The following is a 27,548-nucleotide window of genomic DNA, read 5'->3' as shown; positions in this document are numbered from 1 at the left end:
AAAAAATGTCAGGCCTGCTGAGAGCAAACTTGAATGTTGTGAACATTCTATGTAACTTCGAGCACATGTTTACTGTGAACACTTGAGGCTTTACCCACTTTAAGTTAGTTTCAGACAGTGGTAGAGTAGGCTACTGTGGCTATTTGATCATAATGTAGGCCTACCAGAATGGCCTACCATCAAATCTAATTGAGATAATGCCTCCCATAACATTTTAACATGGCAATAGCTGTTTGAAAATTGCCTACAGTACCAGCCAATGTGTGGTGTTCAATGTAGGCCTACATTTCATCAGACTTTTGAAAAAATATACAGGGCTTGACATTAACCTGTTTATCCACTTGTCCTTCAGATGAGGGGACTGAAAATGTTGTGTTTGATGCAAGAAATGACTTTACAAAATAAAATGCATTATTATTCTCATTCCATTATTACAAAGAATCAAACAAATTATGCTACTCTCTGCCTATTGGCTGCTTATTTAAGCCTGCCTCAAAATACAACACTGCCCCTTTAAGACATAACAAAGCTCTTTACCAGACTGGCTTTTCAAAGATGTCTAGAAATGGACAAGTTTCGTGCTCTTGTAGGAAGCAATCACTCCCCTATTGTTGACTATTAATGATCTATAACTGGGTTAATAAATCACTAACTAGCAAAGGATATAAACAAATGTACACAAGTGGCTCCATGCAGCTCTCGCTTTGATCTGAAAACGAAAACATCTACTCAAGACCACTCATGCTGTAAACACAGTCCAGTTCAAAGTGAATGGCACAGATCCATATATGGCAATGGTCTATTTGCATATAGGCCTACTGGCAGCTCTGATTGGTTAGGCCTCACCGGTCTGTGTGTAGAGTATGGGCGGAGTGGTGCTTGTCAATGAAATAGAATCCTACACTGATGTGTTCTGCCTACAACACAATGTCTTGACTAGTTCGTTTTGTTTCGGTATGTTGCATTGAAAGTAGCTAAGATTGCATTGATTCAATGACAATTCCCACAGTAAAGGGAAACGTTGATAGTGTTAACTAAGGGAGAAAACTTGACGAAAGTTGAGTGAAGTTCAATCTCATGCATCTCTGCGCAGGCTGTATGGCAGTCATGGGGAGTGGGGCGCCCGCCCGCCCACGCGCGCAGTTTAGAGGGAACATTGGTTATGGGTACGCTTGTCGGCGGCAAGTACTAGGGACTTTTTTTAGGATAAAAATAAATGGAATAGAGTTCAGCGCAGGCAGAATCTTAGAGAAAAACAAGGTGATCTGCTTTCTAACAGACACTGCGAGACAAATTCACCTTTCAGCAGGAAAACAAAAGCTCCCGAGTGGCACAGTGGTGTAAGGCACTGCATCTCAGTGCTAGACCCTGGTTCGATCCCGAGCTGTATCACAACCGGCCGTGATCGGGAGTCCCATAGGGCGGTGCACAATTAGCCCCGTGTCGTCCGGGTTAGGGGATGGTTTGACCCGGGTAAGCCGTCATTGTAAAATAAAGAATTTGTTCTTTAACTGACTTGCCTAGGTAAATAAAAGGTCAAAAAATAAACTAAAACACAAGGCCAAATATATACGGGAGTTGCTTACCGAAGGTGGGAGAGTAACAATGGAAGCGGAGGTGATGCTTAATTCTTTTGGCGTGAGTGAAGATGGAGGAAATCACCGGGATACTGTAACATCTAATGGAGATAAAATGCCTGAAGAGTGAAGATGGAGGAAATCACCAGAATACTGTAACATCTAATGGAGATAAAAGGCCTGAGGTAGTAAAGCCTTGGTATGATAATGCCTCATTCCTTGTTCGAGTGCAATTCATGAACAAGGATATTTTTTTGGGGGGCCATTTATGGTCACATAGTAGATGAAGGATGCATTGGGAGAAGTTGAGTCAGTCAGAGTGACCAGGAGTGGTGTGTTGTTGATTTCATTTGTGTGAAAAGAACAAAAGCAGAAAGCACTGTGAATGCTACGATTATTGGAGTAGGACACTGATAAGTAAGATGGCAGCTTTGCTTCAAGTCCATATAAGCACTTCGCTACACTCGCAATAACATCTGCTATGTATGTATGTGACCAATAAAATTTGATTATTGGTGTCATATCTGGTGTGTCGATGGAGATTGAGGCTTCATGGTTTAAGATGAACGTGCCGGGCATAGTTGATTCACGTCTCTTAACCCACACTGTGAATGGAAAGAAGGAGAAGGGGCTTTGTATTGTTGATGTTTGATGAAGAAGTTCCCATGTAAAGCTGGGATATATGAGATTTGTGGTGGGATCTGATGTACAAAATCCACTTTAATGTCGTAAATGTAAAAAAAAAAAAAGGGCCTCTTGTCAAGTGTTTGCAAACGGAATAGAGTCTGAGGATGCAATGGTGTTGCCATTGTGATGGGAATTACGTTCCACGGTTCTCTGAGTGCCCTGTTAGGCTGAAGGAGGTCAAAGTAGGAAGGGTCAGGGCTGTCGAGAAGGTGTCCTATGCAGGAGGCAGTGAAAATTGTCGAAGCAGCGGGTAGAGATGATGAAGCTATGGGAGAGGATGATCGCCAACAGTCTGTGGATGTCAGTCAATTGAGAGATCCTGAAATACTAATTGTATAGAAGGTGGTGTTTATTGAGCAGGTGATTAATTGTACATGACAGACTAACAAAAATATCTAAGAAATTGTGAAAGCGGCTAATAGGTTCTTAGATCTCCAGGATTTCCCAGCTGACATTTCCCAGAAGGGAGCGGGATTATCCAGTGTTGACGAGTGGGAAGGATGTGGCAGTAACAGGTGAGAAGAAGGCAGAGATGATGGCCAAAGCATTTATCCAAGTGCAAAGCTCTGTAAATTTGTCAGAGGAGGAGGCGAGAGAGAACAAGAGAGTGCTGGAGAGGAGGGAGGACATAAAGGATGAGTTGAATGGACCATTTACCATGGCAGAGGTGAAAAGGGCAATAAGTAATGCTGGGTTAACTTCACCTGGGAAAGATGAGATGTGCTATGTTATGTTGGCCCTTGAAAATAAGAGAGAGCCGCACACTCTAGGAGCTCAGATGCAAAAATGTAATACCAACGTTTCGACAGCCAAGCTGTCTTCATCAGGGTATAATCACAAACACTGCGGGATGACTCGTTTATATAGTGTCAAAAGACACAGGTGTCTGTAATCATGGCCAAGAGTGGCCTAATATCATTGGTTAATAATCAAATATTAAAATGTCATACAAAGAACAGCATAAAAAAACAAATGGATAGCATACGATCATAGATTAATTTGACTACACAAGTTTACAAACAATTGCAATGGCAAAGTCACAATAATCACAAGAATGGCTTCAGATCAAAGTCTACGTTGAGACCGAAGGGCGCAAGGGTCTTTAAATTAAAGATCCAGGCAGGCTCTCGTTTTAACAATAAATTATCAAGGTCACCCCCTCTCCTAGGGAGGGTGACATGTTTGATGCCAATATAACGCAGAGACGAAATTGAGTGGCCTGCCTCCAAGAAGTGGGCCGCAACTGGATAAGTAAAGTTTTTACACCTAATGGTGCTACGATGCTCTGAGACATGTTATGTTGGCCCATCTTAGTGATGAAGCACTGGATAAGGTATTGGTGTTGTACTACAGAGTGTGGGAATAGGGGAAACTACCAGACAGCTGGAAGGAGCAATAGTGGTACCAATCTGGGAATAGGAGAAACTACCAGACAGCTGGAAGGAGCACTAGTGGTACCAATCTGGGAATAGGGGAAACTACCAGACAGCTGGAAGGAGCACTAGTGGTACCAATCTGGGAATAGGAGAAACTACCAGACAGCTGGAAGGAGCACTAGTGGTACCAATCTGGGAATAGGGGAAACTACCAGACAGCTGGAAGGAGCACTAGTGGTACAATCTGGGAATAGGAGAAACTACCAGACAGCTGGAAGGAGCACTAGTGGTACCAATCTGGGAATAGGGGAAACTACCAGACAGCTGGAAGGAGCACTAGTGGTACCAATCTGGGAATAGGAGAAACTACCAGACAGCTGGAAGGAGCACTAGTGGTACCAATCTGGGAATAGGGGAAACTACCAGACAGCTGGAAGGAGCACTAGTGGTACAATCTGGGAATAGGAGAAACTACCAGACAGCTGGAAGGAGCACTAGTGGTACCAATCTGGGAATTGGAGAAACTACCAGACAGCTGGAAGGAGCACTAGTGGTACCAATCTGGGAATAGGGGAAACTACCAGACAGCTGGAAGGGGCACTAGTGGTACCAATCTGGGAATAGGAGAAACTACCAGACAGCTGGAAGGAGCACTAGTGGTACCAATCTGGGAATAGGTGAAACTACCAGACAGCTGGAAGGAGCACTAGTGGTACCAATCTGGGAATAGGGGAAACTACCAGACAGCTGGAAGGAGCACTAGTGGTACCAATCTGGGAATAGGAGAAACTACCAGACAGCTGGAAGGAGCACTAGTGGTACCAATCTGGGAATAGGTGAAACTACCAGACAGCTGGAAGGAGCACTAGTGGTACCAATCTGGGAATAGGAGAAACTACCAGACAGCTGGAAGGAGCACTAGTGGTACCAATCTGGGAATAGGGGAAACTACCAGACAGCTGGAAGGAGCACTAGTGGTACCAATCCGGAAGCCAGGGAAGGACAAGACGTACTGGGTCAGCATTTGTAGTGCAGGAATGTGGGGTGGCAGTCAGGAAACACAGTACAGATATTCTGGCAGAGCTGATGGCCTTTCAGTGGGTGGAGGAAGTCAAGCCAGACAGAGTAGTTATTTGCTCTGATTCATGTGCAGTGTTAATGAGTATTCAGTCATTTAGGTCATGTAGAAGACAAGACGTGCTGTATGAGTTGCTACAAACCCCATGGCAGGATTAGACAGATGGGAATACAGATAAGATTTACTTGGTCCCAGCCCATGTGGGGGTGGAGGGGAACGAGGCAGTTGATGTACTGGCTAAACAAGCATTTAGTAGTGGGGATGTTGATGTACTGGCTCAACAAGCACTTAGTAGTGGGGATGTTAATGTTGTAGTTTCGATGAGCAAGGCAGAGGCAAAAAGCCTGATATGGACAGTGATGGTGTAGAGATAACAGGTTAAAGCCTGATATGGACAGTGATGGTGTAGAGACAGCAGGTTAAAAGCCTGATATAGACAGTGATGGTGTAGAGATGACAGGTTAAAAGCCTGATATAGACAGTGATGGTGTAGAGATGACAGGAGCAGGTTAAAAGCCTGATATGGACAGTGATGGTGTAGAGATGCCAGGTTAAAAGCCTGATATGGACAGTGATGGTGTAGAGATGACAGGAGCAGGTTAAAGCCTGATATGGACAGTGATGGTGTAGAGATGACAGGAGCAGGTTAAAAGCCTGATATGGACAGTGATGGTGTAGAGATGACAGGAGCAGGTTAAAGCCTGATATGGACAGTGATGGTGTAGAGATGACAGGCAAAAAGCTTGATATAGACGGTGATGGTGTAGAGATGACAGGTTAAAGCCTGATATGGACAGTGATGGTGTAGAGATGACAGGCTAAATGTCTGATATAGACAGTGATGGTGTAGAGACAGCAGGTTAAAAGCCTGATATGGACAGTGATGGTGTAGAGATGACAGGAGCAGGTTAAAGCCTGATATAGACAGTGATGGTGAAAAGATGACAGGAGCAGGTTAAAAGCCTGATATGGACAGTGATGGTGTAGAGATGACAGGAGCAGTGGAATAGAGATACTAAAGGCAGGCATTTATTTAGAGGAAAGTCGGAGAGGGGAGGACGGCAGGAAGGGACAGAAAATAGCAGGCTATTTTTACAAGATTAAGGGTGGGACACACCCGGTTGAATAAGACCTTAAGCGTGATGGATGAAAGCATCCAACAGGGTGATTATTGCCAGGAAACAGAGACCATGGAGCGTGTATTGCTAGTGTGGGCAGTATCAGAGGGAAAGAGAAGCTGAGATCTAGTATGAGGGAGAAGGGGATACGGGAAATTAGTTTAAAGAGTGTATTGTGTAGAACATCATTAGATATATTCTAAAATATTTTCGTTTTTTTTTTTTTAAAGAGTAATGGGGCTGGCAGGTAAGATTTAGTTTCTCCGTCTCTGGCCCACACTCCAGTACAGTAGGTGGCGGTAATGCACCATCATGTTGGATGCCAACCGTCGACAAACCCCCACAGAAGAATAAGAAGACAAAGGAGGAGAAGGGCTGTGACTGGCCTCACACTCCACTACAGTAGGTGGCAGTGATGCACCTTAAAAGTTGGATGCGATCTGCCAACTCGATCTCAAAAAAAGAAGAAGAAAGAGTTGCTTACCAAGACGTCAATGAATCAAAGATTTTATAAGTAGACCAAGATAGACCACACCCTCTCGTTTCCAATGGGAACAAATGAGCCAAGCATGAGCTAGCGAGATCTTATTGGCGTGTTCTTGCACACATCTGCGTTATGTCCGTTAGGGACCTGTGTGAGGTGCGCGTGTGCAATAACTCAATTCGCCTTTGCGCCCCTTCTAAACAACGCCATTTTTTTCTAAACAAAAGGCAAAGTCTGCAAAACTTAGGCCACTCTTTTCATAACATATAGTTTTGGGAACAAAAAGCTGTATTGAGATCAAACGTTTCATCGATAAGAAAATGTGTAGAATATCGGCTAAAATCGATCTGGGTCCATCTTCTCCCGCTGCCCGCAATCGGGCTTCCTCACTACCATATATTGTACAATCCAGGTGTGCAAAACTCTTACAGATTTACCCAGAAAGACTCTGTACAGACCACTGTAATCACGTCCAAATGTGATTCTAATTTGTATTGACTCAGGGATGTGAAGATTTATGTAAATGAGATATCTGTATTTTTATTTTCAATACATTTGTAAAAATGTCTAAAACATGTTTTCATTATAGGTATTGTGTGTATAAAAAATATATAAAAAAGTGGACAAAATCAAGCGGTATGAATACTATAATAGCGGTAAGGCACTATGTTTGTCTGGCTGAAGCTAGTTACAACATTGTTCATCAGGAAATTACAATTTATAGTTATAGATGTAGTACTATTTTGAAAAAAAATGAAACATATCTATTCAGTACTTTCAACTACTGACATATGAAGAGGCGAGACAATCTTTGCAAAACACAGCTACAGGTCTAATCAAGATACTGACTGCTGTGATATTTGATACCATGTCGGCCACCGTAGAAGACGATAAACATCCAGGATTACGTTGGGAGTGCCCGGTGGTTTTCTACATCATTTGTAAGCTAGAAAGATTGATAATCATAAATTCCGACGTAAGTATTTTACATGAAGATATTGGGGTACTAACAATATAGTGTTAGAATATATTTATTCTAACTTTTAGCTAGCTTGCTAGATTTATAAGATGAACGACACGTCTGCATGATTTAGCTGTCAAGCTCTAGCAGAAGCCAACGACACGTATCGGTAACTAGCCTAGCTAGCTACCGTTAGCTAACTAAAGAAACTGGTTGAACCAGGGATGGTTTATTGCTAATAGCTCAACCAGCATTAACTACCTATCTATTTATAGAACATATACATTACGGCGAAGATAAGCCGTTGACAGACGTGTATTACTAGCTAACCAAATGATGGATGTTAGCTAGCTCAACGTTTTCTCATCACCCAGCAGCTCTCCATCTAACGGCTCGCTTCCTTCTCGTGTTGTTGATTCATGAGACGTGATTGAAATTGATTCTTCTAACGTTTAGTAAATTGTTTCAGCTTATTAACCATGCCTACATGTTACGTAGCTAGCTAGCTACTGTAACGCCCTACAATATGTTGTTTTGATTATTCAGAAACTATTAACGTTTGCTAGTTAGCTGCAGGTTGGTTCATAGTGTTTAGAAATCGGTTATCCCCATATGACGTCCATTACTGCCCAATGCAATGCGCTTACCTTGGGTTTATTCCTTACGTCTTGCAACGGAAACTTTGTACCGTTTACGAAGTCACCTGAGACAGACCTACCTGAGTTTTTCCGATAGAATCTCTCGTTTTCGTTGCAAAACTTTTTCCGTTTGGAGGAAACGTTTTGCAACAGAATTTGCGTAATGAATACACTCAAGGGGTCATAACGTCAGGGGTATGTTTAATATGACAAAACTTTGTTCAACATAGCCAAAACATTTCGAAATGTTTTTGGCTATGTTCAACGTTTTAGTCAATGGAAACGGTACTGAAGAGAAGAACGGTGGCTCAGAGGGCTATTGTGTATGGTGGGCTGCACAATATTGTGCGATTAGCTACAAATGGTCACACTGGTGATTTATGTATCTCAATGTGTCACCCATATTGATCAGGGTACACCCACCAAACAGAAGCAAACAGACCTCAAAAGTTGTTGAAGAATGCTGCACACGTTGAACTGAACTGAATGCACCCCAGTATTGAAACGTAATTAAAAGTGCTTGTTTTCTATTTTTTTTAGGACTTTGATAGAGGCATCCTAGCCCAATAGAGGAAAGATGAGGCTGAAAGAGATCCAGAGGACCGCTCATCCAGCATGGAGTCCTGCCCCCCACCACCCTATCTGCCTGGCTTTAGGTAGGGCATAAATGTTACCTGTATCAGGCCTGTCCATACCTGTCCTACACTAACTCTAACCCTTCTACCTAATCTTAGGTAGGTCAGAACTGTTTTGTGTATCAGGCCTGTCCATGCCTGTCCTACACTAACTCTAACCCTTCTACCTAATCTTAGGTAGGGTAGAACTGTTTTGTGTATCAGGCCTGTCCATACCTGTCCTACACTAACTCTAACCCTTCTACCTAATCTTAGGTAGGGTAGAACTGTTTTGTGTACTGTCATGCACTTATACAGTAGATAGTTCCAGATGTTTAGGCATTCTTGCCAGTAGCCTCCCAGATCTGTTTATGCCATCTAGCCAACTTGCCTAACTTGGCAAGCATGCATAAACAGACTTGGGAGCAGGCTTCTAAAAATCAGGAGTTGTGTAACTGATGATAACAGGCTTCACTTTTAATTCTGAATAACATACTTCTTGAGTTTATTAGATTTCTTTGTTGGTCTGTTTTTTGTTGTTGTTGTTGAGGAACAGGCACGTCAGCTCAGCAGCTGGATGCGTCATTCAACACCACTGCCGCCTTGGAAATATTCCAGGTGGATTTTGCCGATCCTTCCCTGGGCATGAAGCTCAAGGGGTCCCTACCTACTTCTAACAGGTAAGCAACAACATGACCTGCTAACCCAATACTATACGAGTTATCAAGTTAATATATTATTGTATCAATACATACGATTCAACCTATAACATTTGATTTGTGATATCTGTGCCCTAGGCTCCATAGTCTGGTGTGGGTAAACTTTGGAGAAGGAGAAGACGGTTTGGGAGGGAGACTGATTGGAGGCAGTGATAATGGCACGGTAACGGTGTATAGCCCAGAAGCCATCGTAACATCAGGGGCAGAGGCAATAATAGGACAGTCTGACAAACACACTGGGCCTGTCAGAGCACTAGACTTCAACCCCTTTCAGGTAATACTGGTAGCAGCCACTCAAGGCTTTGGCCCATTTCTCACTTGTAGATTGACATGCAATTTAAAATGGCTACTAAATTACATTAAATGAAGCTTTTAATATGAACACTTAAAGGATATGTTCAATCCAATGTTCTGTATCATATTCCTCACATGTATTTTCTTTCTCTCATTTGAATGTACTCTCTCTTACACTCTCTCTTACACTCTCTCTTTCTCTCTCTCTCTCTCTCTCTCTCTCTTACACTCTCTCTCTCTCTCTCTTACACTCTCTCTCTCTCTCTCTCTTCACTCTCTCTCTCTCTCTTTCTCTCTCTTACACTCCCTCTTACACTCACTCCCTCTCTCTAACTCTTACACTCCCTCTCTCTCTCTCTTACACTCCCTCTCTCTCTCTCTTACACTCCCTCTCTCTCTCTCTTACCTCCCTCTCTCTCTCTTACACTCTCTCTCTCTCTCTCTCTCTTACACTCTCTCTCTCTCTCTCTTACACTCTTTCTCTTACACTCTTTCTCTTACACTCTTTCTCTCTCTCTCTTTCTCTCTCTCTCTTTCTCTTCACACTCTCTCTCTCTCTTACACTCCCTCTCTCTCTCTCTTACACTCCCTCTCTCTCTCTCTTACACTCCCTCTCTCTCTCTTACACTCTCTCTCTCTCTCTCTCTCTCTCTCTTACTCTTTCTCTCTCTCTCTCTCTCTCTTACACTCCCCTCTCTCTCTCTCTCTCTCTCTCTCTTACACTCTTCTCTCTCTCTCTCTCTCTCTCTTACACTCCTCTCTCTCTCTCTCTCTCTCTCTCTTACACTTCTCTCTCTCTCTCTTACACTCCCTCTCTCTCTCTCTCTCTTACACTCCCTCTCACTCTTTCTCTCTCACTCTTCTCTCTCACTCTTTCTCTCTCACTCTTTCTCTCTCACTCTTTCTCTCTCACTCTTTCTCTCTCTCTTTCTCTCTCACTCCCTCTCTCTCTCTTACACTCCCCTCTCTCTCTCTTACACTCTCTCTCTCTCTCTCTCTCTCTCTTACACTCCCTCTCTCTCTCTCTCTCTCTCTCTCTTACACTCCCTCTCACTCTTTCTCTCTCACTCTTTCTCTCTCACTCTTTCTCTCTCACTCTTTCTCTCTCACTCTTTCTCTCTCTCTCTCTTACACTCCCTCTCTCTCTCTTACACTCCCTCTCTCTCTTACACTCCCTCTCTCTCTCTCTCTCTTACACTCCCTCTCTCTCTCTTTCTCTCTCACTCTTTCTCTCTCACTCTTTCTCTCTCTCTCTCTTACACTCCCTCTCTCTCTCTTACACTCCCTCTCTCTCTCTCTCTCTCTCTCTTACTCCCTCTCTCTCTCTTTCTCTCTCTCTCTTTCTCTCTCACTCTTTCTCTCTCACTCTTTCTCTCTCTCTCTTTCTCTCTCACTCTTTCTCTCTCTTTCTCTCTCTCTCTTTCTCTCTCACTCTTTCTCTCTCACTCTTTCTTTCTCTCTCTCTCTCTCTCTCAGAGTAATCTGTTGGCGTCAGGGGCAAACGATTCAGAGATCTACATCTGGGATTTGAACAATTTCAGCAATCCAATGACACCCGGTACAAAGTCACAGGTAAATGTCTCTGGGGGGAAGTTTGTCCCGTCCTCTTCTATTTTCATTCAACTTCTTCTCTAAATCAAAATGGTGGGTAATTCCAGGTGATTTAAATCCCTGGAATGAGTCTGAATTTAATTTTGAACCGTTTTCTCCATGTTTTCCCCTCTTTGTAGCTTTGTGAGGTAAGAGTGAAAGCCAGTGTGTGTGTGGTTGTCTGGTGTGTGGTTGTCTGGTGTGTGGTTGTCTGGTGTGTGGTTGTCTGGTGTGTGTGTGTGTGTGTGGGTGGTGTGTGGTGGCTTTAACATGTGTGGGCTGATGGGAAGGTTAAATAACCTAACACTTCCCCCTATCAAGATATTACTGAAGTCTCAGAGAAATAGCCTGTGACGATAGTCTTCCACAGTGTAGCAGTGTTGGGAATTTTGGCTTTGCTTTTTGATGTGAAATAACACCTTTTTTTTTTTTTGTGTTAATCTCTAAAATGTGTGCCGTGACATTCTACCACTCAATAATTCCTGGAGGAATATCTATATTTGTAACAGTGCTGTTCCTTCTCTCCCCATCCACCTAGCCTCCTGAAGATATCAGTGTAGTGTCGTGGAACAGACAGGTGCAACACATCCTGGCCTCTGCAAACCCCAGTGGGAAAGCAGTGGTCTGGGACCTGAGGAAGAACGAGCCCATCATCAAGATTAGTGACCACAGCAACCGGGTGAGTACAGTAGACTAGTGAGTACAGTAGACTAGTGGAGTACAGTAGACTAGTGAGTACAGTAGACTAGTGAGTACAGTAGATTAGTGAGTACAGCAACTAGTGAGTACAGTAGAGTAGACTAGTGAGTACAGTAGACTAGTACAGTAGACTAGTGTGACCACAGCAACAGTAGATTGGTGACCACAGCAACAGTACAGTAGACTAGTGAGTACAGTAGATTAGTGAGTACAGTAGACCGGGTGGGTACAGTAGATTGGTGACCACAGCAACAGTAGTGAGTACAGCAGACAGTGAGTACAGTAGACTAGTGAGTACAGTAGATTGGTGACCACAGCAACAGTAGGTACAGTAGACAGTAGACCACAGCAACAGGGTGAGTACAGTACAGTAGATTGGTGACCACAGCAACCGGGTGGGTACAGTAGATTGGTGACCACAGACCGGGTGGGTACAGTAGATTGGTGACCACAGCAACGGGTAGACTAGTGAGTACAGTAGACTAGTGAATACAGTAGATTGGTGACCACAGTACAGTAGTACAGTAGTGAGTGACACAGACCGGGTGGGTACAGTAGATTGGTGACCACAGCAACAGGGGTACAGTAGACTAGGGTACAGTAGATTGGTGACCACAGCAACGGGTGGGTACAGTAGATTGGTGACCACAGCAACAGGGTGGGTACAGTAGACTAGAGTACAGTAGTACAGTAGACTAGTGAGTACAGTAGATTGGTGACCACAGACTAGTGGGTACAGTAGATTGGTGACCACAGCAACAGGGTGAGTACAGTAGACTAGTGAGTACAGTAGACAGGGTAGTGGTGTAGATTAGTGACCACAGCAACTAGTGACCACAGCAACAGTAGACTAGTGAGTACAGTAGATTGGTGACCACAGCAACAGGGTAGTGAGTACAGTAGAGTGACCACAGCAAGACAGTAGATTAGTGACAGGGTGAGTACAGTAGATTAGTGAATACAGTAGACAGTGAGTACAGTAGACTAGTGAGTACAACAGGAGTGACCACAGCAACAGGGTGAGTACAGTAGACTAGTGAGTACAGTAGATTGGTGACCACAGCAACCGGGTGGTACAGTAGATTGGTGACCACAGCAACAGGGTGGGTACAGGGTGAGTACAGTACAGTAGACTGAGTGAATACAGTAGACTAGTGAATACAGTAGATTAGTGACCACAGCAACAGGGTGAGTACAGTAGACTAGTGAATACAGTAGATTGGTGACCACAGCAACCGGGTGGGTACAGTAGATTGGTGACCACAGCAACAGGGTGGGTACAGTAGATTAGTGAGTACAGTAGATTAGTGTACAGTAGTACAGTAGATTGGTGACCACAGCAACAGGGTGGGTACAGTAGATTAGTGACCACAGTAGCCGGGTGGTACAGACGGGTGGTGACCACAGCAACAGGGTGAGTACATAGACTGGTGTGGTGTTGTAGATGCTCTGGTGTGTACAGTAGATGCACAGCAACAGGATGCTCTGATGTGTTGTAGATGCACTGTTTAGATGCTCTGGTCTGATGTTGTGTTGTAGATGACTGTTTAGGGATGCTAGTGGTACAGTAGATTGTAGATGCACTGTTTAGGGATACTCTAGGTCTGATGTACAGTAGTTGTAGATGCACTGTTTGGGATGCCGGGTGGTACTAGATTAGTGACCACAGCAACAGATGGTCTGGTCTGATGTAGTAGTTGTACAGTAGACTGTTAGACAGGGATGCTCTGGTCTGATGTAGACTAGTGAGTACAGTAGATTGGTGACCACAGCACTGTTTAGGGATGTGGTACTAGATTGTGACCACAGCAACGGGTTGGGTAGATGCAGTACAGTTTACAGGATGCTCTGGTCTGATGTAGTGTTGTAGATGCACTGTACAGGGATGTGAATACAGTAGATTGGTGACCACAGCAACCGGGTGGGTACAGTAGATTGGATGACCACAGCAACAGTGTTGTGTTACAGATGCACTGTTTAGGGATGCTCTGGTCTGATGTAGTGTTGTGTTATACAGCAACCGGGTGGGTACAGTAGATTGGTGACCACAGCAACATGGGTGTTGTAGATTAGTGATGCAACCTGGTCTGATGTAGATTGGTGATAGAGCAACAGGGATGCTCTGGTCTGTGTGGTGTTGTAGATGCCTCTGGTCTGTGTTGTGTTGTAGATGCACTGTTCAGGGATGCTGGTCTGATGTGTTGTAGATGCACTGTTTAGGGATGCTCTGGTCTGATGTTGTGTTGTAGATGCACTGTTTAGGGATGCTCTGGTCTGATGTTGTATTGTAGATGCACTGTTTAGGGATGCTCTGGTCTGATGTTGTGTTGTAGATGCACTGTTCAGGGATGCTCTGGTCTGATGTAGTGTTGTAGATGCTCTGGTCTGATGTAGTGTTGTAGATGCACTGTTCAGGGATGCTCTGGTCTGATGTTGTGTTGTAGATGCACTGTTTAGGGATGCTCTGGTCTGATGTTGTATTGTAGATGCACTGTTTAGGGATGCTCTGGTCTGATGTAGTGTTGTAGATGCACTGTTTAGGGATGCTCTGGTCTGATGTAGTATTGTAGATGCACTGTTCAGGGATGCTCTGGTCTGATGTTGTGTTATAGATGCACTGTTTAGGGATGCTCTGCTCTGATGTAGTGTTGTAGATGCACTGTTTAGGGATGCTCTGGTCTGATGTAGTATTGTAGATGCCCTGGTCTGATGTTGTGTTGTAGATGCACTGTTCAGGGATGCTCTGGTCTGATGTAGTGTTGTGTTATAGATGCACTGTTTAGGGATGCTCTGGTCTGATGTAGTGTTGTGTTAGATGCATCTGTTTAGGTGCACTGTTCAGGGATGCTCTGGTCTGATGTAGTGTTATAGATGCACTGTTCATGGATGCTCTGGTCTGATGTAGTGTTGTAGATGCCCTGGTCTGATGTAGTGTTGTGTTATAGATGCACTGTTCAGGGATGCTCTGGTCTGATGTAGTGTTGTAGATGCACTGTTCAGGGATGCTCTGGTCTGATGTAGTGTTATAGATGCACTGTTCAGGGATGCTCTGGTCTGATGTAGTGTTGTAGATGCCCTGGTCTGATGTAGTGTTGTGTTATAGATGCACTGTTCAGGGATGCTCTGGTCTGATGTGGGGTTGTGTTATAGATGCACTGTTCAGGGATGCTCTGGCACCCTGAGGTGGCCACCCAGTTGGTCCTGGCCTCAGAAGATGACCGCATGCCAGTCATTCAGATGTGGGACCTGCGCTTTGCCACGTCCCCTCTCAAAGTCCTGGAGAACCACACAAGGTGAGCCTCTGGGATCGTTGTGCCACACATCACTTTAACTGGAATTGTTATGTGTGATGATGGTGACGATATGGTCTCTGTTATGGCAGGTGCAGGTACACACTTAATGTTTCTAGCTCCAACAGTGCAGTAATATCTAACCATAGTAATTCACATAATAAAACATTATTATTTTTATTTTTTTATACGTTGGTGTTGTGCCACTTTAATTGTCTGTATGTCGTTGGTTGTGTTTTTATCGGTGTTGTATGTGTTACGTGGTTCAATCACATTTTCCTTTTTTTAATGGATTAATAAAATACAATGAGTTCTTGTAGCTCGGCGGCTGTTGTCGTTTCATAGTTGAAGTTAAGAGAGAGAGCCTCGACCGTCGGTGATTAAGGCTTGGTGTTTTTCCTCCTCAGGGGACTTCTGTCCATAGCGTGGAGCCAAGCAGACCCAGAGCTGTTGCTCAGTAGTGCTAAAGACAACAGGATCCTCTGCTGGAACCCAAACACTGGAGAGGTACCTGCTTTTCTGCTCTGTTCTAAAGACCTCATGGTGTCATGTGGTGCATATGGCCTCCCATCACAAAGCCCCCGCCATCTTTCCCTGCCCTGGGCTTCTTCAGATGCCTCTGTTGTCTAGGTCATCTGTTTCTACAATCTCTCTCCCGTCTCTCTAGGTCATCTGTTTCTACAATCTCTCTCTCTCTCCCGTCTCTCTAGGTGATCTGTTTCTACAATCTCTCTCTCTCTCCCGTCTCTCTAGGTGATCTGTTTCTACAATCTCTCTCTCTCTCCCGTCTCTCTAGGTGATCTGTTTCTACAATCTCTCTCTCTCTCTCCCGTCTCTCTAGGTGATCTGTTTCTACAATCTCTCTCTCTCTCCCGTCTCTCTAGGTCATCTGTTTCTACAATCTCTCTCTCTCCCGTCTCTCTAGGTCATCTGTTTCTACAATCTCTCTCTCTCTCCCGTCTCTCTAGGTGATCTGTTTCTACAATCTCTCTCTCTCCCGTCTCTCTAGGTGATCTGTTTCTACAATCTCTCTCTCTCCCGTTCTAGGTGATCTGTTTCTACAATCTCTCTCTCTAGGTGATCTGTTTCTACTCTCTCCCGTCTCTCTAGGTGATCTGTTTCTACAATCTCTCTCTCTCCCGTCTCTCTAGGTGATCTGTTTCTACAATCTCTCTCTCTCCCGTCTCTCTAGGTGATCTGTTTCTACAATCTCTTCCTCTCTCTCCCGTCTCTCTAGGTGATCTGTTTCTACAATCTCTCTCTCTCCCGTCTCTCTAGGTGATCTGTTTCTACAATCTCTCTCTCTCCCGTCTCTCTAGGTGATCTGTTTCTACAATCTCTGTTTCTCTCTCTCCCGTCTCTCTAGGTGATCTGTTTCTACAATCTCTCTCTCTCCCGTCTCTCTAGGTGATCTGTTTCTACAATCTCTCTCTCCCGTCTCTCTAGGTGATCTGTTTCTACAATCTCTCTCTCTCTCTCCCGTCTCTCTAGGTGATCTGTTTCTACAATCTCTCTCTCCCGTCTCTCTAGGTGATCTGTTTCTACAATCTCTCTCTCCCCCGTCTCTCTAGGTGATCTGTTTCTACAATGTCGTGGTGATCCAATCTCTCTCTCTCCCGTCTCTCTAGGTGATCTGTTTCTACAATGTCTCTCTCTCTCCCGTCTCTCTAGGTGATCTGTTTCTACAATCTCTCTCTCTCTCCCGTCTCTCTAGGTGATCTGTTTCTACAATCTCTCACATCTCTCTAGGTGATCTGTTTCTACAATCTCTCTCTCTCGTCTCTCTAGGTGATCTATGAATTACCAACGACCAATCAGTGGTGCTTTGACATCCAGTGGTGTCCCAGGAACCCAGCGCTGCTGTCGGCGGCCTCGTTTGACGGCTGGATCAGTGTGTACAGCGTGATGGGAGGAAGCCTGGAGGCTCAGCAGCAGAGCAGGGCTGATCAGGTAGAGAGTCTTCATCTGTCTTACAGCTCTGTCTGTGGCCCAGGTCTGTTTACTGTCTAAAGGAAACCACCCACGATCCATGTCTGTTTACTGTCTAAAGGAAACCACCCACGATCCATGTCTGTTTACTGTCTAAAGGAAACCACCCACGATCCATGTCTGTTTACTGTCTAAAGGAAACCACCCACGATCCATGTCTGTTTACTGTCTAAAGGAAACCACCCACGATCCACGTCTGTTTACCGTCTAAAGGAAACCACCCACGATCCACTTCTGTTTACCGTCTAAAGGAAACCACCCACGATCCACGTCTGTTTACCGTCTAAAGGAAACCACCCACGATCCACGTCTGTTTACCGTCTAAAGGAAACCACCCACGATCCACGTCTGTTTACCGTCTAAAGGAAACCACCCACGATCCACGTCTGTTTACCGTCTAAAGGAAACCACCCACAATCCAGTGTTGCCGCTGGGAGTCGTTCTGGATAAGAGTGTCTGCTAAATGCTAAAACGTCAAAGGCTCCCTGTTTCCTATGTAGTGCACTACTTTTGACCAGGGGACAAAAGTTGTTTACCATTTATGGAATAGATATGATTGTAGTAACATTTTGGCGTAGTCAGGTGTCTAGCCTGGTATGGTTGTAGACCTCATTTGGGTGGAAGCGTAGCCTAGTGGTTAGAGTGTTGGACTAGTAACTGAAAGGTTGCAAGTTCAAATCCCAGAGCTGACAAGGTACAAATGTGTCGTTCTGCCCCTGAACAAGGCAGTTAAAACACTGTTCCTAGGCCGTCATTGAAAATAAGAATTTGTTCTTAACTGACTTGTCTAGTTAAATAAAGGTTAAAAAATAACAAATAATTTAAAGACCTCTGCTCATTTATCTTACCTTTACATAATATTTAGATTGGAATGCAGTCTTTGTGTGGTGCTTTCCCACAGATCTCCTCGTCCTTTGACACCATGGATCCGTTTGGGACAGGCCAGGTGCTGCCCCCTCTGCAAGTTCCCCAACCCACCCCTCAGACCACCCTCGTCGCTCCGCTGAAGAAGCCCCCCAAGTGGGTTCGTAGGCCCGTAGGAGCCTCATTCGCTGTAAGTGCAATGTACTTTTTTGTTGCTTTTTATATATATTTTTTTGTATTTCAAAAGGTAAATAACATCAGTAAATGCCTATTGTGAGGAACCCCAATATGTTTAAGCAGTAAGGCATGACAACCTGTGGATTATGGTGGAAACACATGGTTAAAGTCTATTCTTAGGCATGACAACCTGTGGATTATGGTGGAAACACATGGTTAAAGTCTATTCTTAGGCATGACAACCTGTGGATTATGGTGGAAACACATGGTTAAAGTCTATTCTTAGGCATGACAACCTGTGGATTATGGTGGAAACACATGGTTAAAGTCTATTCTTAGGCATGACAACCTGTGGATTATGGTGGAAACACATGGTTAAAGTCTATTCTTAGGCATGACAACCTGTGGATTATGGTGGAAACACATGGTTAAAGTCTATTCTTAGGCATGACAACCTGTGGATTATGGTGGAAACACATGGTTAAAGTCTATTCTTAGGCATGACAACCTGTGGATTATGGTGGAAACACACGGTTAAAGTCTATTCTTAGGCATGACAACCTGTGGATTATGGTGGAAACACATGGTTAAAGTCTATTCTTAGGCATGACAACCTGTGGATTATGGTGGAAACACATGGTTAAAGTCTATTCTTAGGCATGACAACCTGTGGATTATGGTGGAAACACACGGTTAAAGTCTATTCTTAGGCATGACAACCTGTGGATTATGGTGGAAACACACGGTTAAAGTCTATTCTTAGGCATGACAACCTGTGGATTATGGTGGAAACACACGGTTAAAGTCTATTCTTAGGCATGACAACCTGTGGATTATGGTGGAAACACACGGTTAAAGTCTATTCTTAGGCATGACAACCTGTGGATTATGGTGGAAACACACGGTTAAAGTCTATTCTTAGGTATGACGTAAAGTGCTACTCTTTGGTCACGCTCTACTCTTAAAGGGACAGTACGTGCTTATGACAAGTCTTACAATGTATTATAACTGCATCATAGTAATAGTACCCCCCCATCCTCTTCTCCTTGTAGTTTGGTGGGAAGCTGATCACCTTTGAGAGTCCTAAGGCTCCAGTCCAGAGCCCACAGCCCGTCCCTGTCCCCAGGCAGGTGTTTGTGAGCCAGGTCACCACGGAAACAGAGCTCCTCCAACGTTCCAGGGAGCTGCAGGCTGCTCTGCAATCTGGATCCTTGTCAGACTACTGCCAGGCCAAGATCAACAAGGCCCCCACAGACTCTGAACAGGACATATGGAGGTTTCTCCTGGTAGGTGTTATGACACTGCACAGTGGCACGAAAGGTTCATTTTAAAGGAATAATGGGCGATTTTGGCAATTAAGCAACTTTTCTACATACCCCAGGGTCAAACAATGTAACATTATAGAGACAGTGTGACATTTTTGTCATTTAATCCCTTTTTCTCCTCACCCAGAGTCATATGATCTCATGGATACCATGTTTTTGCCTCAGTTTTGAAGGTAGTTTCGGTAGCCATTGCTAACTAGCGTTAGCACAATGACTGGAAGTCTCCTGGAACTGTTAGCATGCTAAAATAGTATCCATGAATTCATCTGACCCTCGTTAAGTAGAAAAGTTGCTTAATTGCCTAAATGTTTTTTTAAAGTCCAGTTATCTGTGACATCTGTGTCCCTGTCTGTCCTTCTGACTGGACAGTAGTAGGACTCACAGAACACCTATGGAGATGATGCAGTTCCATGAACAGTAGGCTTCTCTGTACAATGTATTTGGATAGAAAGGCACTCAGGAGCCAAGACCGACATATGATGAACACAAGTTCTGCAAGGGTTGTTTAGGTTTCTAATGTTGTCCACCTCCTGATGTTTGCAGGTCAACTTTGAAGATGAAGCCCGGGTCAAATTCCTGAGACTTTTGGGTTTCAGCAAAGAGGATTTAGAGAGGAAGATATCCACCTGCTTGGGGAAAAACCTGCAGCCTAACGGACATGGAGTGGATGCCAACGATCTGGCTGAGAAGATACAGCTTCTCTCTACTCAGGTCAGTCCAGGAACAAACCTCTACATAGCCCATTCTCTTTTATAGTAGTCCTACTTCTCGTCTAGACTGCAGTTCTTCCACCGTCCACTAGAGGGCAGTGGCGAGTATCAGAAGTGATATGTGGTCTCTTTTCTTAACAACATGAATCCTGCCACCAACCTTCCATAAAAGTACGTTGTCCTCGTTTCGTTTCCAGAGGTCAGAAGAATCCGGGGATGAGGTTGACTCCACCAAGACTCCGGGTTCATCCTCGCCCTCTGACTTTTTCAGTCAGATCCCACCACAACCACAAGACAAGGACAAGAAGATCAGCTTCCTGATCCCTGTCTCAGCAGGTACTGCTCGTCTTCCCTTCAGTATCACAGCAGTTGGACGTGACTTCAGCTCTCTCTTCCTGTGAAGTCTAAACAGTACGGACTGGTTTCCCGGACACATAAATTCTAATTCTAAATTCTATTTGTTATCTTGGCCAGGTCACAATTGTAAATGAGAACTTGTTCTCAACTTGCCTACCCGGTTAAATAAAGGTGAAAAATAAAAGAATGTTCAACGTAAAACCTTTTTGTTTTTAGTCTTAATATGAATCTGTTGTCCTGGTAACTGGCCCTATTGTATGACTGTAACTCTCCCGTATCTCATTCAGTTGCTTTATGCTCCTGTTGTATTAGATGCAGATGGTCTGATCAGCCAGGCTCTGCTGGTGGGAAACTTTGAGGGAGCGGTGGCCCTGTGTCTGAACGAGGGGCGCTACGCTGAGGCCATCCTGCTGGCGATCAGTGGAGGACAGGAGCTACTGCAGAGGACCCAGCAGACATACCTGGACGAGCAGAGGAACAGCATCTCTATGGTAAGACAGGGGGGACATACCTGGACGAGCAGAGGAACAGCATCTCTATGGTAAGACAGGGGGGGACATACCTGGACGAGCAGAGGAACAGCATCTCTATGGTAAGACAGGGGGACATACCTGGACGAGCAGAGGAACAGCATCTCTATGGTAAGACAGGGGGACATACCTGGACGAACAGAGGAACAGCATCTCTATGGTAAGACAGGGGACATACCTGGACGAGCAGAGGAACAGCATCTCTATGGTAAGACTGGGGACATACCTGGACGAGCAGAGGAACAGCATCTCTATGGTAAGACAGGGGGACATACCAGAGGAACAGCATCTCTATGGTAAGACAGGGGACAACCAGAGGAACAGCATCTCTATGGTAAGACAGGGGGACATACCTGGACGAGCAGAGGAACAGCATCTCTATGGTAAGACAGGGGGGGACATACCTGGACGAGCAGAGGAACAGCATCTCTATGGTAAGACGGGGGACATACCTGGACGAGCAGAGGAACAGCATCTCTATGGTAAGACAGGGGGGGACATACCTGGACGAGCAGAGGAACAGCATCTCTATGGTAAGAGGGGGGGGGAGCAGAGGAACAGCATCTCTATGGTAAGACACAGCATCTCTATGGTAAGGGGGACATACCTGGACGAGCAGAGGAACAGCATCTCTATGGTAAGACAGGGGGACATACCTGGACGAGCAGAGGAACAGCATCTCTATGGTAAGACGGGGGGACATACCTGGACGAGCAGAGGAACAGCATCTCTATGGTAAGACAGGGGGACATACCTGGACGAGCAGAGGAACAGCATCTCTATGGTAAGACTGGGGACATACCTGGACGAGCAGAGGAACAGCATCTCTATGGTAAGACAGGGGACATACCTGGACGAGCAGAGGAACAGCATCTCTATGGTAAGACAGGGGACATACCTGGACGAGCAGAGGAACAGCATCTCTATGGTAAGACAGGGGACATACCTGGACGAGCAGAGGAACAGCATCTCTATGGTGGTAAGACAGCAGGGGACATACCTGGACGAGCAGAGGAACAGCATCTCTATGGTAAGACAGGGGGGGACATACCTGGACGAGCAGAGGAACAGCATCTCTATGGTAAGACAGGGGGGGACATACCTGGACGAGCAGAGGAACAGCATCTCTATGGTAAGACAGGGGGGGGGGGGACATACCTGGACGAGCAGAGGAACAGCATCTCTATGGTAAGACAGGGAACATTTGGGACTTACCCTCACGGCTATTTGATTTTTATCATATTTGTATGACTTGATTACTAGCTAGCAAAGTTAGTTTAGTTCAGAATATAGTTATTTTGTATCAACAGTGCAAAATAATCTGAGTCAACATGAATACATACAACCTGGTTAAGTTTACTGTCGACCGTCCTCAGCTGATCTCATCCGTGGTGACCCAGAACTGGGGAGACATCGTGCAGAGCTGTGCCTTGGAGAACTGGAAGGAGGCTCTCGCTGCTCTCCTGACCTACGCTCACCCCAAACAGTTTGCTCATCTGTGTGGTAAGAACAAGATGTTGAGGATCGTAAACAAAGGCATCAGTAAACCCCGGCTTGCTTTTACCTTGAGTTCAACGCTTATTTCTGCAAGTCACTAGAAATCTATTTCAGAAGAGAGACCTGATTGTACCTGATGGTCTCTTCTGTTTCCTGTTCCTAACCCCTCCCTCCCTTTCTCCTGGTAGGACTATAACTGATCCCTGTGCTGTGTAGCTCTTCTGTTTCCTGTTCCTAACCCCTCCCTCCCTTTCTCCTGGTAGGACTATAACTGATCCCTGTGCTGTGTAGCTCTTCTGTTTCCTGTTCCTAACCCCTCCCTCCCTTTCTCCTGGTAGGACTATAACTGATCTCTGTGCTGTGTAGCTCTTCTGCTTCCTGTTCCTAACCCCTCCCTCCCTTTCTCCTGGTTGGACTATAACTGATCTCTGTTACATCTTCTATCTAACCTCTCCTCCTCTCTCTCTTCCTTGCTCTCCCGCCCTCTCCTGGTACTGTAGAGACCCTGGGGTCTCGTCTGGAGGGGGAGAGGACAGAGAAACGCTGTCTGCAGGCATGTCTCTGTTACATTTGCTCTGGGAACATTGAGAAACTAGTGGAATGCTGGGCCCTGCAGAGGGACTGCTCATCTCCCCTGGTTTTAGAGGTAAGAAATCAAGTTTTTTTATATATATTATCTATATATTTATCCTTCATTTAACGATGGAAGTCACTTTTCCAAGTGAACCCAAGCGTTATGATGATGTGATAACTGGCCACAGATACCATCTCTATTGGCGTGGTAGTAACCAGGTGGTAACATTATGTCGTCTGTGTGATTGACCGCCAGGACTTGGTAGAGAAGATGATGGTTCTGCGTAAGTCTGTGGAGCGTCTGAGGAACAGCGAGGTGACTGTACAGAGTCCTGTCCTGGCTGACAAGCTGACTCACTACGCTGGTCTCCTAGCTTCACAAGGCAGCCTGGCTACAGCCCTGTCCTACCTGCCAGACACCTCAGACCAGGTAAACACAACCTCCCACTCCTCTTCTTCTTCCTTATCAACCAGGAAATGTTTAAAACGTGTCATCGTGCTTCAAAGACCCCATGTTTTCTCTCTCCTGGGATCCTGTTCAGACCTGCATTGTAATATGTAAGTTATGCTTCGTTGATCTTGCCTGATGAAAGAGAACTTCATGTTGTTGTGGTCCAGAAAGGGTTTGTCCCACCATCTGTTACTCCAGAGGGCTGTACTGCAGAGCAGGATCAATGAGTTAACCAGCTTACTTTGATAAACAACCAGAAATTACTACACATTTTCTGGTTCATTAACAAAGCTAAACATCCATGTGTTCTTGGCTGTTGAGTCAATAAAACCATGCCTAAATATTATGATTTATTATTATTATTATTATTATTATTATCATATGTTTTTGCTAAGCTTGAAATGGGCAAGTTAGCCTGCTAACTCCCTGGTTTATAGTTGACCCCCTCGGGCAGGCTGACGCATCAAACTGAAATATTTCCAGTACTATTAGAACTGTTGTTCTGTGGTGTTTGTCCTCCTGCAGGCTTGCATCATGATGATGAGAGACCGGCTGTTCCACGCCCAGGGAGAGGGAGGCGCTGCAGGGGGGCAACAGCCCCCACCGTTCCCTTACAACAGAGTCAGGGTGACTGGGGGCGACCCTGCCCCCGCTCAGGCCCCTGCTGTCCCCGTCCAAGCACAACCACCGGCACAGACACCGGTATTTAGGAATGAATGCATTTTATTTGACACTTTTGCCTCAGCCTTGAGAATGCAACAATAAACACATATAAAACTGATTGAGGATTCTAAAACACAAAGTAAACAGATGTATTTCCATTGATTTATACATCGATGAATCTAATCTCCACTTGAAGATATCATTGCAGTTGCTAGAGTTCATGTTGTGAAACATCAGCTTGGTATATTGTTATTCTCTCCTGTGTGTTTCTGTGGCTGCGTTCCAGTCTACTGTTGAAGTAGTTCACTATAAAGGGAATAAGGTGCCGTTTTGGGACGCCGGCTGTGTGTAAATGATGTTCCTCTCCAGGGGCCCTACCAGCCTCCTCTTCCTGTGATGTCAGTGGGTGGCCAGCCTCCTCTTCCTGTGATGTCAGTGGGTGGCCAGCCTCCTCCTCCTGTGATGTCAGTGGGTGGCCAGCCTCCTCCTCCTGTGATGTCAGTGGGTGGCCAGCCTCCTATGACGACAGTCTTCACTCCTCAAGCTGCTGCTCTCTCCAGAGGGCTGCCTCCTCCTTCGTATGGCGGTCTGCCCCCCTCCTCCCCTGCTCCTCCACCTAGTGGGCTGCCACGTACAGGACTACGGCCAGCCTACCCTCAACATCCTGCCACTGCCCCAGGTAGGCACTCGCCCTCCGTCCAGGGCCGTGTTCAGCAGGTGTTATGTCTGACCCTGTGTGTAGGATGCTTACTGACTTCATCTGGTTGTTTTTCTATCCTGTGTTATTTCTAGCGCTACATTTGATATTGATTGCTGCATTGTTGGGTTTGGAGCTTGTAAGAAAGGCATTTCACTGTATCAAATCAAATGTATTTATCTAGCCCTTCGTACATCAGCTGATATATCTCAAAGTGCTGTACAGAAACCCAGCCTAAAACTCCAAAGCAATGCAGGTGTAGAAGCACTGTACTTGTGTATGTGACATTGAAACATGTTTGTTCTACATAATATATTTCTATCTGAACGTAATATACAAGCTGTGCCCTGCTGAACCAGGTACTACTCTGTCACCTGCCAGACACTACTCCAGACTGGTCTTGATGTAGCATGTCTGTCTCCTGTCTGCTCAGGGTTCTCTCCACTCCAGCCATTCCAGCCACAACAGCAGCCCATGTCTGCAGGACTAGGTGGCCCCGGCCTCTCTGCCTTCCCTCCAGGACCTGCTATGCCAGGCTCCAGCCTATCTGGACCCCCCCTGCCTCCGTTCTCTGCCCCTGGCGGCCTCCCCACCATGCCCAGCCCAGGGCCACCTCCGTCAGGCTTCACCCCCACCTCGCTCCCTTCAGGCCCCATGCCACCCAGCTACCAGCAGCCTGGGGCCCCCGTCGGCATGTACCCACCAGGGGGGTCTCACCTTCACAGCCAGGGCCCACCTGCAGGTCCCCCCTCTGGTCCGTACCCACCCCTGGGACCTGGGTACCCACAAGGAGGTCCTGGAGCCCCGGCCGTCAAGTCCTTCTCTGCTCCGTCGGTTGCTCCTCCTCCTACAGGTACTGACCATGATGCAATTCATGTGTTGCTTCCCAAATGCCATCCTATGCCTGGTATAGTGCACTACTGTTGACCTGGGCTCGTACGGTCAGTAGGACCCTACTGTTGACCTGGGATCGTACGGTCGGTAGGACCCTACTGTTGACCAGGGATCGTACGGTCGGTAGGACCCTACTGTTGACCTGGGCTCGTACGGTCGGTAGGACCCTACTGTTGACCTGGGCTCGTACCGTCGGTAGGACCCTACTGTTGACCTGGGATCGTACGGTCGGTAGGACCCTACTGTTGACCTGGGATCGTACGGTCGGTAGGACCCTACTGTTGACCTGGGCTCGTACCGTCGGTAGGACCCTACTGTTGACCGGGGCTCGTACCGTCGGTAGGACCCTACTGTTGACCTGGGATCGTATGGTCGGTAGGACCCTACTGTTGACCTGGGATCGTACCGTCGGTAGGACCCTACTGTTGACCTGGGATCATACGGTCAGTAGGACCCTACTGTTGACCTGGGATAGTACGGTCGGTAGGACCCTACTGTTGACCTGGGATCATACGGTCGGTAGGACCCTACTGTTGACCTGGGATCATACGGTCAGTAGGACCCTACTGTTGACCTGGGATCGTACGGTCGGTAGGACCCTACTGTTGACCTGGGATCGTACGGTCGGTAGGACCCTACTGTTGACCTGGGATCGTACGGTCGGTAGGACCCTACTGTTGACCTGGGATCGTACGGTCGGTAGGACCCTACTGTTGACCTGGGATCTGTTAATGCAGACGGTCGGTAGGACCCTACTGTTGACCTGGGATATGGTGGGATACGGTAGGGTAGGACCCTACTGTTGACCTGGGATCGATAAGACGGGGTAGGACCCTACTGTTGACCTGGGATAGATAAGACGGTCGGTAGGACCCTACTGTTGACCTGGGAGATGGGATGGGACTCTTTTAGAATGGTGGGATATGGGGCTGTAATGTGGGACACAGTTCTGTAATGGTGGGATAGGACCTGTTTATCTGTTACCTGGGATAGTCATCTTTAAGGACCATATCTTTATGGGATCATTTATGGTAAACAGAATCCACCTACTGTTGACCTGGGATGAACACTTGGTCTAGGTTTTTTATAAATACTAAATCATGTGTAGTGAGATTTGAGACGTTTGATGGTGGGATAAGAACGTTTTCATTTCTAGGTTTAAATAAGACAGGGCTTCTGATGGTTGAGCTGGGATCCTCCTTGTTTAACTTTCAGGGTACTTAGGACCCTACTGTTTAGATATGGTGGGATGCAGACCTAGGTTTAGATATGGTGGGATAAGACGTAGGTTTATAAAGGGAATGTTTAGGGTGATAAGACAGGGATACAGATATGGTGGGATAAGACAGGGCTAGGTTTAGATATGGTGGGATAAGACAGGGCTAGGTTTAGATATGGTGGGATAAGACAGGGATAGGTTTGGATATGGTGGGATAAGACTGTTAATGCAGACAGGGATAGGTTTAGATATGGTGGGATAAGACAGGGCTAGGTTTAGATATGGTGGGATAGGACAGGGCTAGGTTTAGATATGGTGGGATAAGACAGGGCTAGGTTTAGATATGGTGGGATAAGACAGGGCTAGGTTTAGATATGGTGGGATAGGACAGGGCTAGGTTTAGATATGGTGGAACACTAGGTTTAGATATGGTGGGATAGGACAGGGCTATGGTTTAGATATGGTGGGATAAGACAG

General features: G+C 45.8%; 1 protein-coding gene across 2 annotated transcripts in view; it reads left to right on the top strand.

Annotated features, from left to right (window-relative positions):
• Positions 1-7,188: 7,188 nt before the first annotated feature.
• Positions 7,189-27,548, top strand: part of sec31b (SEC31 homolog B, COPII coat complex component) — a 35,472-nt gene continuing 15,112 nt past the window's right edge. The window contains exons 1-20 of one of the 2 annotated variants that reach the window (XM_065022988.1): positions 7,189-7,296; positions 8,460-8,575; positions 9,090-9,213; positions 9,331-9,526; positions 11,023-11,118; positions 11,675-11,815; positions 14,986-15,128; positions 15,533-15,632; positions 16,914-17,075; positions 18,016-18,168; positions 19,208-19,441; positions 20,024-20,191; positions 20,388-20,526; positions 20,860-21,038; positions 22,454-22,580; positions 23,075-23,220; positions 23,404-23,577; positions 24,124-24,300; positions 24,631-24,940; positions 25,392-25,811. In XM_065022988.1, coding sequence (XP_064879060.1) covers positions 8,497-8,575; positions 9,090-9,213; positions 9,331-9,526; positions 11,023-11,118; positions 11,675-11,815; positions 14,986-15,128; positions 15,533-15,632; positions 16,914-17,075; positions 18,016-18,168; positions 19,208-19,441; positions 20,024-20,191; positions 20,388-20,526; positions 20,860-21,038; positions 22,454-22,580; positions 23,075-23,220; positions 23,404-23,577; positions 24,124-24,300; positions 24,631-24,940; positions 25,392-25,811 — 3,268 coding nt within the window. In that variant the 5' untranslated portion in view covers positions 7,189-7,296; positions 8,460-8,496. Of the gene's footprint in view, positions 7,297-8,459; positions 8,576-9,083; positions 9,214-9,330; positions 9,527-11,022; positions 11,119-11,674; positions 11,816-14,985; positions 15,129-15,532; positions 15,633-16,913; positions 17,076-18,015; positions 18,169-19,207; positions 19,442-20,023; positions 20,192-20,387; positions 20,527-20,859; positions 21,039-22,453; positions 22,581-23,074; positions 23,221-23,403; positions 23,578-24,123; positions 24,301-24,630; positions 24,941-25,391; positions 25,812-27,548 lie in introns of both variants that reach the window. The other variant, XM_065022987.1, reaches the window with a different exon arrangement.

The sequence above is a fragment of the Oncorhynchus nerka genome, linkage group LG10 (assembly GCF_034236695.1).
Source record: "Oncorhynchus nerka isolate Pitt River linkage group LG10, Oner_Uvic_2.0, whole genome shotgun sequence".
Classification (NCBI taxonomy): domain Eukaryota; kingdom Metazoa; phylum Chordata; class Actinopteri; order Salmoniformes; family Salmonidae; genus Oncorhynchus; species Oncorhynchus nerka.
This window is presented reverse-complemented; position numbering and strand designations above follow the sequence as displayed.